Source organism: Pyrus communis, chromosome 14 (genome assembly GCF_041283825.1).
Source record: "Pyrus communis isolate YQ-2024b chromosome 14, ASM4128382v1, whole genome shotgun sequence".
In the NCBI taxonomy this organism is placed as follows: domain Eukaryota; kingdom Viridiplantae; phylum Streptophyta; class Magnoliopsida; order Rosales; family Rosaceae; genus Pyrus; species Pyrus communis.
Window position 1 is genome coordinate 8594882 of NC_142578.1, and position 13169 is coordinate 8608050.

The following is a 13169-nucleotide window of genomic DNA, read 5'->3' on the forward strand; positions in this document are numbered from 1 at the left end:
GCTAGGGAAAGAAAATATAAACCCTAAGATGCTTCCTCAAGTCAAGGTTTTCATCCTCCTCCTTTTGCTCCTTAACTTTTTGGTTTCAGGTAATATTTTTAAGGTTGAAAATTCTATTGGCTCCAAGTTTTCTGAAGCTGAGTTTAGAAGATAAACAAAACCAAAAGTTCATGCTTCCATTTTCTTGTTTTTCTTTGACTCACATAATTCAACATAGCAATATAGCATAATATAACATAATTTGCATTACCAAAATATGAATATGTTAATGCTTGTAAATATTGAACAATATAGGCAATATACAATATATATATATATATATATAGAGTAAAATTGCATCATGGTTAATGTTTTCATGCTAACCGGTGACTTATAATATCTTAATTTTGCATTTTAGAAGGATCTGATTTACTGGAAACAAAATGATGCCATTGAATGCTATTTGTAGAAGAACCTTCTCCAATATCGGATTTCCACCTTTAATGCGTTGTATCACTTTCAACATAAAAAGAAGAAATTGAATCAATAGCAGGTATATTAATTCAATAAAATAAAAAATCATAATAAGAATGACAAAGAGAGGGAAAGAGGTGGCAAGCACAGAGAAGATAAAATTTGGTGAATTAGGTAGTGTGATTACTCACCCTATTATCCAAGAGATATTATAGAATCCTACAAATATATTGTGGAACTAGGAAACTATCTAAAGAGATATTATAGAATCCTAAAAATAGAAAACCATCTAAAAAAACACCATACTAGAAGATTAGGAAAGCAATCCTATAATTCTTTTAGAAAAAAAAGGGTAATGAATCATAAATCTTTTTTACTAAGAAATCTAATACATAAAATATCAAAAATAACGTAACATAAATATAAACCAAAATGCTAACTAATTAATTTCTCCAATATATATCTCTTTGGGCTCCATCCACCCACATTAAATTATAAAAAGCAAGACTTCTACACATCTCCTCCAAAACTTGAACTAGCAAGAACGTAAGAAAAGATGGTTCCTCAAGTCAAGATTTTCATCATGCTCCTCTTGCTCTTTAACTTTTCGGTTTCAGGTACATAAGATTTTTAAGGTTGCAAATCTCATAGGTTTTAAGTTTTCTGAATTTGACTTAGAAAATAAGCCAAACCATCTTCTTTCGTTAATTTGTAGGCAGAGCTGACAGCTTCAAGGATGAAATGGAGCTCACCTACTCAAGTGGTCGTGCGGTACGTAATTAAAACTACTTATATTCATATACATACATACATATGTATATTCATATACATACATACATATGTATGTATATATATACACACATACATACGTATATGTATATATACACACACACATACATACGTATATGTATATATATACACACACATACATATGTATATGTATATATACACACATACATACGTATATGTATATATATATATCATATGTGTGTGTGTGTGTGTGTATATATATATATATCATATGTGTGTATGTATATATATATATATATATATATCATATGTTTCATTTCTCACCCTCCATGCAAACAAAACTATTTGATTTTGTGATTTTAGTTTAATGAATTAATTAAATATGTTCATAAACATGTTTAGGAGGTTAATCAGATGCTGAAAGTTGGGAGAAAGCTTCTCGTTTCACCAGATGAACTGTTGGATTACCCGCAGCCAAGGCCGAATCCACGTCATACCCCACCTCCACCTCGTTCAGCTTAGGGTTATGAGCTCTTGTAAAATCCTTGGGCATATAAAGTGGATAACCCAACGAAAATGTCCTAATTTCAGCTGATTTCGTTATGTAATGTGGTGTATAAAATTATTTCCAAAGTTCTAATGAATCGGTTGAAGAGAGTTCTCCCTAAAGTGATTAGTCAGAATCAATCGGCGTTTTTGGTGGTTCATGAACTCAAACTGTCACATCCTGGCCCGGGTCCTCACCATATCCCGGACTTGACTTCATCGTAGCACGATATTGTTCGCTTTGGGCCCCAACCACGCCCTCACAATTTTGTTTCTCGGAACTCACACGAGAACTTCCCAGTGGGCCACCCATCATGGGAATGCTCTCGCTGGGAACTCGCTTAACTTCTGAGTTCCTACAGAACCCAAAGCCAGTGAGTTCCCAAAAGGCCTCGTGCTAGGTAGAGATGGGAAGATACATATAAGGCTTACAGGATCCTCACCTCTAGGCGATGTGGGATCTTACACCTACACTCTATGCAACATGGAAATGAGGATGGTGTTAACTTTATGGTGATGAAATTGGACATGGAAAAAGCTTATGATCGTGTTGAATGGTCCTTTTTGAAAGCTATGTTGCACAAATTGGGATTTGACGATATTTTTTGCCAGTGGGTGATGGAATGTGTGCAAAACATGTCGTATAGTGTCGTAGTTAATGGTGAGGCATCGGGTTATATCACACCTAGTAGGGGACTCCAGCAAAGGGATCCGTTGTCTCCTTTTTTATTTCTAATTTATGTTGAGGGTCTTTCATCCTTAATTCATAATAAGGAGAGGGTTATACGCATTCGGGGGATATCAGTGAATGCGCTTGTCGAGCCCTTATCCCATGTTTTCTTTGCAGATGATTCGGTTTTATTTTGTAGGGCTATGAAGTTAGAGGCTCATAATGTTAAATGTTTGCTTCAATGGTATGCTGAGGGGTCTGGGCAGTTCATTAATTTGGACAAGAGCTCGGTCTATTTTAGTGAGGGTTGTTCACAGGGGTTGAAAGATCACTTATCGCAGGTGTTGGGGATTAGACATCAGGAAGGATTTGGGAAATATTTGAGTATTCAATCGGATTTTGGGGTTCAAAAAAGAAGGTGTTTAAAGATGTATGGAATAGATTGGATGAGAGAATCAATGGATGGGCAGAACTGTTTTTGTTAGTTGCAAGGAATGAGGTATTGATTAAAAGTGTAGCGGTAGCTTTACCTATTTATACTATGTCATGTTTCCAATTGCCAATCCAATTGGCAAAGGAGATTGAACAAATTATTGCATGATTTTGATGGAGGGATCAAAAGACAAATAAGGGAGTTCATTGGGTTGCTTGGAATAAAGTTGCAAAAAAGAAGTCTTTAGGAGGACTCGGCTTTAAGGAGACTATTACTTTTAACTTAGCTGTGTTGGCTAAGGTGGGGTGGTGTATTATATGCAATCTAGAATCGCTCTTGGCTAAAGTGCTCTAAGCCAAATACTATCATTCTTCGTCGTTTCTTGAAGCACTGGTGGGAAGGGGTACTTCATGGGGTTGGAAGGGGATTTTGCAGGGGAGGAAAATATTGAAGGCTGGTATATGATGGAGAGTTAGGGATAGGAAAAGTATTTAGATTATGAAGGACCCATGGTTGCCTACGCCGTGAACGTTTCAATTGATTTCAAGACATGAGGAAATGCTTAGAATGGTTACTGACCTGGTGGTCCCTAGGGGTAAATGGAAGCATGATGTTATTAAGAGGTGTTTTAATGAAGAGGAAGCATGTATTATTTTAGGTATGTCGCTTAGCCAGTTTGGATGCCCTGATCGTATTATTTGGCATTACATTCAGAATGAGGTGTATTTGGTGAAATCATGGTATATGGTGGCTCAAGAGATGAATTAAAATAAGGAGCTTGGACAGAAAGAGGTGGGTCAATCTAGTAGGGATGACAACAGGGATCTGGTTTGGATTGGTTTATGGCAGTTGAAGGTTCCTCCCAAGCTATGTCATTTTGTTTGGAAGAGGTGTAGGAATATCCTTGCAGTGCGTACAAATTTGCAACGCCGAGGGATTCAGTTGGAGACTATTGCTCGTTCTGTGCAGGTGATGTAGAAACGCAGGTGCATTTTTTTTCGTTACCCATTTGCTTGTGTTTTTTGGTTTGGTTCTTCGCTTCAATTGGATGTGACAACGGTGGTGGGTGGGGATTTTATGGAGTGTTAGAATTGGTTGTGTAAGAAATATGGCGAAGAAGGGGAACCTAATGATCTAATGCGCTGGGTAGTTTGTGGATTATGGAGGATATGGAAATGTAGGAATAATGTGGTGTTTGAGAAGATTGAGGTAGAACTGAGTGTTGCGTTGCAACTACTTTGACAACAATGGGATGCGATAGCAGGGTGTGAAGGGGAACTGGTGCAGCAACCAAACCGTGGGCAACAAGTGAGAAGGGAAAGCCATGAAGGGTAGGTAAAGCCTTCATTTGGTACAATCAAAGTGAATTGTTATGGAGCTTGGTGTAGTCATACTGGTGTGGGTGGTTTTGGGTGGGTTATGAGGGATTTTGTGGGGATTTTTAAAGATGCTGGAGGTATGGGCAAAATTCTATGTGTATCGAGTATCATGGCGGAAGCAGAAGCAATGAGATTGGCTTTGCTGGCTTGTGTGGAAAGAGGCTTTGGGGTTGTTCAGTTGGAAACTAATTCGAAGGTCCTTGTCGACATAATCCATGGGAGCTTGCAACCGAAGGTAGTCATGGATGGTATTTTATGGGATATTGACCATATTAAGCAACAATTATGTTCCATTGAGTTTCTTTATACTCCTCGTGCCTGTAATGAGGCTACACATCTTGTGGCATCTTATGTCACGCGTGTAGGGGGTGGTCATTTATGGGATGGTTGTTTAATTATTTGACTTCTGATGTAAACCCTTCAATTTGTATATAATAATATCTAACTTTCGACCAAAAAAAAAAATTGATATACTAACAACTAGAAAAAATTTAACAAATGAGCGATTAATTATACAAAAACATAAAATTATTATTGACACTTAAAAAAAAAAATTTATCAAGAATACTAAAAGTGTAAATTTTTATTTTTGTAAATAATAATTACATTTTGCTCCCTCATGTTTTCGCCTAATTTCAAATTCATACAACGTTTTTCAATTTTTACAATTTCATACAACGGCTCATGGTTTGTACCAATGTCATACATCACTCTCAATTCAAACTAACCATGAGGTGATGATGTGACAAATATAAGACCTACATTTTTAATGATGTGGAAAATAAAAAATTAATTATCAAACCAAATCAATATAAATATCAAAATAATTTATTTATTTTTATTTATTTTTATAACAAACGATATTAACTACACTAAATGATAGGGGGTGTGCTTAGCCTTACAATGAGCTAGAATAATGTGGTTCAAATTCACCTTTGGCGTAAATCGAATCTAAGACATCTCACTTTCAAGTGAAAAAGAATACTACTAGACCGTAGCATTAAGTGAAAAATATCAAAATAACTTAAAAAAAGGTAAAAAAAAAGGGCCCACAACCTTCTTCACCAAATCCTCTCTGGGTCTTTCTCGCTGGAGCCAGTGGGCCACTTAATGTGGCCATTCATTCATATCTTGCAGGAACAAACTAATTTCAATTGTTTTTTTTTTCTTTTTCTTGTTCATTGTCATCCATGTTCCTTCTCTGTGCTGCCACGAACTAATTCCAAATAAAAAGGAATGTCACTAGACCGTAGTACTAAGTGACAAATATAAAAATATCTTAAAACAATGTGAAAAAAGGTCCACAACCTTCTTTACCAAATGCTCTCTAGGTCTTTCTCGTTGGAGCCAGTGGACCACATAATGTGGCCGTTCATTTATATCTTGCAACCACAAACTAATTTCAATTATTTTTTTTTCTTTTTCTTGTTCATTGTCATCCATGTTCCCTTCCCATGTGGTAATCTCTTCTCCGTCTTTCTCCAACCATTTCCCAAGCCATATAAAGGCAAATCTCTAACCCACGAACACTGAGGCACAAATACAACACGAGAACAAAATTGGCTTTACTATTTTCCATTTTTTTTTTTCAATTTTATTAATTTCTGGATTTTTTTTCGTTCAATTTCTATAAAAATCCAAGGGTAATTTTAGGGAGACTAATTTTTTAAACTAAATTTTGTAAACTAAATGATGTAGCTATTGATAATGAGATTATTACTTAATTGTTGATTAACATGATTACTTCCTATTGGTGACACATTATTTAGTTTGCAAATTTAGTCTCCTTAGCATTGCCCAAAATCCAGACTTCCTTTATTTTAGATGTTGAAATTATGACCTAGACCTATGATAAGCTATGCGATTCACATCATGAATTAGATTTGCAGCCGCACCTTAGTCTGCTACAAATCACGAAATTCAGACTGACTCCACTTCGATACTCCAAATCACAATATCAAACCACATCCAGACACAATAGCTAATCAGATTCGATACTCTAGAACTCGGCTAAGAGCCTAGTCCGGGTCAATGTAGTCATTCCAACGAGCTGCACTATTCTCAATTTGTGAAACCATGATCGTGCCAGATCTGCATAGCCGAATCTACGTGGATAGTTGTCGGGCCTACAAATCAGCCCAATTAACCCACGACTCACCACTGTTGCACTTATGCCTCACAGGGAAGCTCACTTAACTAAAGAAAGCCTATGACAAAAAAATCCTGTATGGTGGCGTATTATGAATAGCCATGTGTTCTCTCATATGTCCCTAATGCGAGTGCAATCAGTTTTCTTTCCCACAGAAAAAAGAGAGAAAAATCTCAAGCCGACAACACCTTAGTGTCATCCACACTATTTTGAATTGAGTGAGAGGTACTGCTAGTACATTGAAGTTAATCACTCTATTATTCGTTGCTAGTTTATCAGTATGGATATTCTTATAGACTGAACACTATGGAGCTTTACATGATCAATCATGAAAAAGAAGATCGGGAGCACAAGAATAATCCAATCTAGTGGCACATGCGTGGCTAAGGATTCTCTTAAGTTAGTATGTTAACCATTTTTGTTTGTCACTGTATCAATTATAACCAACCTTAATATGCCCGGGAACCCAATAGATTGATGATGATTGTCTATTTATGCCCTACTTCAATAAAGTGAGGAAGAAATAATGAAGATGAAGTGGTAATTGCTTGTCTTACTAGAGGGAAGAAAAAGGCTAGACCACCAACCAGAGAAGATTGGGAAAATGTGGAGGTGTTTATGAGGTTTTTACAAGTTTTCTATGAGGTGACGTTGTGGGTGAGTTATTCTTTGGTCCCCATGTCTCATACGACCCTTCATGATGTAAAAAAAATAAAGATCACAAATGCAAGAATTTGGTTCCTCCACCCAACATGTAAACCAGTTCGCCAACAAAGATACTATTGATGCAATTGACAATGACATGAGAGCAAAATATGACAAATATTTTGGTTTCTACCTTGAATTGAACCTATTACTAGTGATTGTTCTTGTTTTAGGTAAACGGTTCAAGTTAAGGCATGTCACTTGTCTCCTTAGAAAGCAAGTATTAGAAATTGAGGCCCAGATAAAAACCAAGCAAATAATAGATGTAATGCACACCCTTTTTGAGGAATAAGCTCCAATGGTTGATGGGGGCAAGCACACGAAGACCCCCACACCTCATATAAGGCCTTCTTCTATATCATCAATTGTTGCCTCGGTCAGAGATGATTGATTACATGATTAAATTGATTGTGGAAGAGAATGAGGAACAAGTGGTTAAAGTTGAGGTGAACTCATTTGTTGGATCCTTGGAGAAGGTTGAAAAGGAAACCAAGGGCAATTTTGTCATTCTCTCATGGTGGAAGACTAATGGTAGCAAGTATCCTATATTAGTAGGAAATGCAAGGCATATTTGCTATTCAAGTCCGTACTGTGGCATTGAAGTGTGCTTTTAGCATCGGAGGAGAGTAATTTTCGATTTTAGAAGTTCTTTAACTCCTAAATTGGTGGAGACATTAATTTGCATGCAAAATTGGTTGAGGGGTGATAATATATTTACTTTGGACGATGATACACTTTCAATGGACCACCTAGAGTTCTACGAAATTATTGAATCTGGGTAGGTTTCTAATTTCGCTTCTTAGTTGTAATTATTGTTTGAATTTTATCATTTTATGTGGTTTTGGTTGTTTTGGTGAAGTTTATAATGACTAATATAATTAAATGGTATATGTATTTGTATTTTGTAGAGTTTGTTTTCGGATTTTGTGTACTAATGCCACAAGGCATTTTGTTTGGCTATACTTGGTTTTGAATTTATAAGGCACTTTGTTTAATTAAAAGTTTGATGTTGGATACTTGGGCTTGGGATCTTGAAGGGTTATTGAGGAAATCTCAATACAAATTTCTTTATAGTAAGAAGTAAGTTGGTAACATAATTGCATGTGGAAAAAATCCAAGAAGAAAAAAAGCCAGCTCCATCCAATTCAGATAGGCTACATACAAGAAATTGAAAAAGTAAACCTTTTTAATAAAAAAGAAAGAAAAAATGGGCCTATAATTGAAGCACAAAACTGAATCAACCCTGTTTCATGTCGAATTGAACCAAAATCATACAGTTTGATATCAGCTCGATACACACTTTAAAAGCAAACCGAATCATATCAAACTTTTTTTGATTTTGATTTCATCCCTATTGAACCAAACCAAACAGAATCATGCGGAGCCGTAAGTTTCATAGGGTTTAGATTTATTGACAAACAAAAGAAAATGGGTTTATAGTTTGGAGGCAGATTCTCTGCCCTCCCACTTCCCGTGCCCTCCTGTTTGTGTGGTCACGGTTAAGCCACGTCAACATTTTATATTACTATTCCTTTTTGTCTTATTATCTTTATAAAAAAAAAATATAAAATATCGACGTGGTTTAATCGTAACCACACAAAACAGGAGGGCACGGAAAATGGAAGGGCAAAGAATTTGCCTCCTTATAGTTTACACCTTACACCAATAAAGTGAGGACACATGTCACCTACAACAGTACAATCATTGGACTGACTTGCCTCTAATAACGAGAGATTTTTCTTTATACCCGGAATATGTCATATATCATTATACAAGTGACAAGACATATGAGAAAAACTTTTCTACACTGGTATAAAACCATATGGCTACTACTAGTGGCGTAGTCAGGATTTTCAAATAATGGGATCATAATGTCGACCAAAAAGCTTCATTGTGCCATTTCATTGAGCACCTAGTAGGCAACTGCCAATTCCTTTCAACATATGTCAAAAGTTTATGCCAACATATATCACAACTACTATTACTTGTAGATGCTTATCGAGGGTGGATGCATGATATTGTGGAGTAATTTTGAAGATTGCCAAAACATTTCAACTAAATTATTTCGTACAAGAAAAGAGAAAAGTAAGACAAATATGATAGAAGAAAATAGAAAAAATAGAAAGAGGAAGGTGTAATTTAGTTTATCTTAGCTCTTTATAAAGGTTAAATACAATATATAAATAAATATATATGAAAAATTTAAAGTTATTAGATGCAAGAACAACCAATAATTCCATACTGAATCCGCCACCGGTTATTACCCGGTATTCAGATGCATTGAAAGGTCTATTGGAATAAGAAATCGCCACGGCAGGTCAAAGTCAAATTCCAAATTACCACTTCACCCCGCGCTAAATCGAAAACTGAAAACCAACTACCACCTTCGCACTTTAGCCAGCAGAGAGTAGAGAGACATCTGATCTGCATCCCTGGCAAACATCCAATCCTCCCTCTCTCTCTCTCTCTCTCTCTCTCTCTCTCTCTCTCTCTCTCCCTCCCTCCCCTCACTTTCTCTCTCTAAAACCACTAATCGCATTAGTCCCAGATTAATTAATTAGTCAGCAGTCCCTGAGTTTGTTGGGCATGGTGGCGAGTTCTAATCCATGATTAACTTAATTACCTCCCACGTAATCACGTAATTAAACACTCCCCTGTTTTCATTAACCAACTAATCCGAAATTCTCTCGGCATTTTTCACAATCTCTTCTTCTTCTTCTTCTTCAGCGAGGATGCCGGGTTTAGTCTCCGTCAAAACCCCGCCCGACTCCGCCCCGCCCCGAATCGCCGTCCCGGAGCCCCAGCCCCAACAATCCGAACCCGCCCCGGTTTCCAGAACCCCTTCCCCCCACACCAAAAAACCGCCGTCCCCGTCCCCGTCCCGATCCAAACCCTCGCCCGCCCGATCCAAAAAGCCCCAACCCGCCTCCCCGGATACTATTCTCGCCGATGCCTCCCTAGACAACCCGGATCTCGGCCCATTTCTGCTCAAGCTGGCCCGGGACACAATCGCCTCCGGCGAGGGTCCGAACAAGGCGTTGGAGTACGCAGTACGGGCGTCCAAGTCGTTCGAGCGGTGCGCGGTGGACGGCGAGCCTAGCCTGGACCTGGCCATGAGCTTGCACGTGCTGGCGGCGATTTACTGTAGCTTGGGCCGGTTCGAGGAGGCGGTTCCGGTTCTGGACCGGGCGATTCTGGTGCCAGAGGTCGGAAGAGGTGCGGATCACGCGCTCGCTGCGTTCTCTGGGCACATGCAGCTCGGGGACACGTATTCAATGCTAGGTCAGGTGGACCGGTCCATTGAATGCTATGAGGAGGGATTGAAGATCCAGATCGAGGCCTTGGGCGACACTGATCTCAGAGTTGGCGAGACTTGCAGGTCTGATTACTCTGCTTTTTTTATTTCACTTTTTCAGATATTGTCGTTTTGCGTGCATGGTTTATTGGGATCAGATTTAATGGTTGTTTGAGATTCTATAATTGCATAGCTAAATTTGGAGAATTTGTTAATGTTTAATGTGAGTAGTTTATTAAGCCGGCTGAAAGTTTGGCCCTTTAGTTGTAAAACACAATCAAATTGCCTAAACCAAACGGAAAGAAAATGAGGATATGTAAACTTACTCGAAAAGGGAAAATTCGAGCATTTTCACTGATCGGTTACAATTTAGGTTAGGATATTGTCAAGTTCGTTGCCTAAGTGACATTGGTGTCAATGTTTGTGAAACTCAATGTCCACATTGATGAACCTTGCATAAATTTGCATGTAATGTGGGATGTTGATGTAAAGATGAGCTGAATTTGGCGCGACAGAACTGTCTTTCTTTTCCCGAAAGGCTTAGGTTGAAGCATCTGGGATACATTAGTACGTAGATTAACCGTTAACTGCCACAGGATTGGTTGTTCTAGTTATGGTTTGAAAGAAAGTTGGAGTATCCTTATTTAAGTGAACTGGTGTTGTATATGCAGATATTTAGCTGAGGCGCATGTCCAAGCAATGCAGTTTGAAAGAGCAGAAGAATTGTGCAAGAAAACTCTTGAAATTCACCATGCTCATAGTGAACCAGCATCTCTTGAAGAGTCAGCTGACCGCCGGCTGATGGCTCTCATATGCGAGTCAAAGGGAGATTATGAATCAGCACTTGAGCAACTTGTCCTCGCCAGCATGGCAATGATTGCAAATGGGCTAGAAAATGAGGTTGCTGCTATTGATGTCAGCATAGGTAACATTTATATGTCTCTTTGTCGCTTCGATGAGGCTGTCTTCTCCTATCAGAAGGCACTCACCGTTTTAAAGGCATCAAGGGGCGATAACCACCCTTCTGTTGCCTCTGTCTTTGTACGCCTTGCTGACCTATATCATAGGACTGGAAAGCTCCGAGAGTCCAAATCATACTGTGAGAATGCCCTGAGGATTTATGTGAAACCTGTGCCTGGAACAACGGCAGAAGAGATTTCTGGTGGATTGACTGAAATTTCAGCCATTTATGAGTCAATGGATGAGCCCGAGGAGGCACTTAAGTTATTGCAGAAGGCGATGAAGTTGTTAGAGGGTAAACCAGGACAGCAAAGCACAATTGCTGGAATAGAAGCTCGGATGGGAGTGATGTTTTGCATGCTCGGGAGATATGAAGAAGCAAGGAACTCTTTTGAAAGTGCTGTAACAAAACTTAGAGCTAGTGGAGAGAAGTCGCCCTTCTTTGGGGTTGTATTGAACCAGATGGGTTTGGCTTGTGTTCAATTGTTCAAGATAGATGAGGCTGCTGAGTTGTTTGAAGAAGCGAGACGGATATTAGAACAAGAATGTGGTCCTTGTCATCAGGATAGTCTTGGAGTATATAGCAATCTTGCAGCAACCTATGATGCTATGGGGAGGTAATATATTTGAGTCCTCTGATACATTTTTTCCTCAATATAGTACCATCTTTCTCATTTGCTTCAACTATCTATGCAAAAACCATTGTTTTCTATATGGCTTAGCCCTTTGCGGCCCATCACCTTAATAATCAGAAAAGTTTACGACCCTTGTAGCCAGCAAACTTGAATGTCCACTAAAATTGGAACTAGTTGTGAGGTCCCCCACATGTCCTACAAGGAGTCTGGCAACAGATTTTTTTGTTCCTGTTTTACTTTTATATATTAATCAAAATTCACTGTGTGTTTAGTGTATACGGAGAATGCTGTACTGATAATTGTAGCCGGTTCTGGTACACTGTCTGGATTCTGTTTCAGAGTTGAACTTGATTATTATGACTCAAATACGAAGTTTTTAACGAATTCTATTCTGGATTCTATTTCAGAGTTGAAGATGCAATTGAAATTCTGGAGTACGTCCTTAAATTGCGAGAAGAAAAGCTTGGAATTGCTAACCCGGATTTTGCAGATGAGAAGAGAAGGCTATCCGAGCTTCTGAAAGAAGCCGGTAGGACCCGAGACAGAAAGGCAAAGTCACTGGAAAACCTCATTGACTCAAACTCGACCTCGAAGAAGACAAGGAAAGAGGGGACAAAGAGGTGGGGTGCGTTAAGTTTCAAACTTTGAAGGAAAAAACAAGGGAAGGTTTATCCACCAAAAAAAAAAAAAAAAAAAAAAAAAAAGAGGGAAAAAAAGGAAAAATTCTCCACTTTCACTCCATTTCTTCCTGCTCTCCTTTACTTGCACATTCTGTAACATAGAAAAGCATGTATAGGTTTGAAGTCGTAATTTGGCGATGTTTTCTGTTTCTCGCGTTTTCGAATTTCTCATTATTTTTCTTCGTCTTTGATGATGTTTTATTGATTTGCTGCATTGTGAGCTTGAAGCTGGTTACTGAAAAGAAAAATATGCATTTGATGAATAAAATTCACATGTATGTTTTGCCCCTTTCTCGAATTCTCGAGTCCTTGCATTGTTCTACCATCTTAGTACTCTCTCCAAACTATCCTGTACTCCAAGACCTTTTGATTCAGGGGTCCATCTTCGCTGCGAAATTCCATCTCATCGGACATCACTCAGGGGATTATGGTTAATTTAGACCCTAATATGATTTAACGACTACAAGATTATGATTAATCTATACCCTATCATATAAGGGTAAGGGTGAACCCG

The 13169-nt window shown here is 38.3% G+C and overlaps 1 protein-coding gene and 1 long non-coding RNA gene across 3 annotated transcripts; both read left to right on the plus strand.

The window, feature by feature from the left end:
- Positions 1-1830, plus strand: LOC137712638 (uncharacterized). Of its 2 annotated transcripts, none has more exons than XR_015955607.1 (3): positions 1-89; positions 1169-1224; positions 1606-1830. It is a non-coding gene; the product is annotated as an uncharacterized LOC137712638 (long non-coding RNA). The 2 variants fall into 2 exon arrangements; XR_011065234.2 differs by lacking the exon at positions 1-89 and adding an exon at positions 734-1070.
- Positions 1831-9295: 7465 nt separating this feature from the next.
- On the plus strand, positions 9296-12953 carry LOC137712863 (protein KINESIN LIGHT CHAIN-RELATED 1). Its single transcript, XM_068452040.2, has 3 exons — positions 9296-10464; positions 11052-11957; positions 12383-12953. The coding sequence occupies exons 1-3, from the start codon at positions 9818-9820 to the stop codon at positions 12621-12623; spliced, it is 1794 nt and encodes a 597-aa protein (XP_068308141.2). The 5' UTR covers positions 9296-9817; the 3' UTR covers positions 12624-12953.
- The last annotated feature ends 216 nt before the right edge of the window (positions 12954-13169 follow it).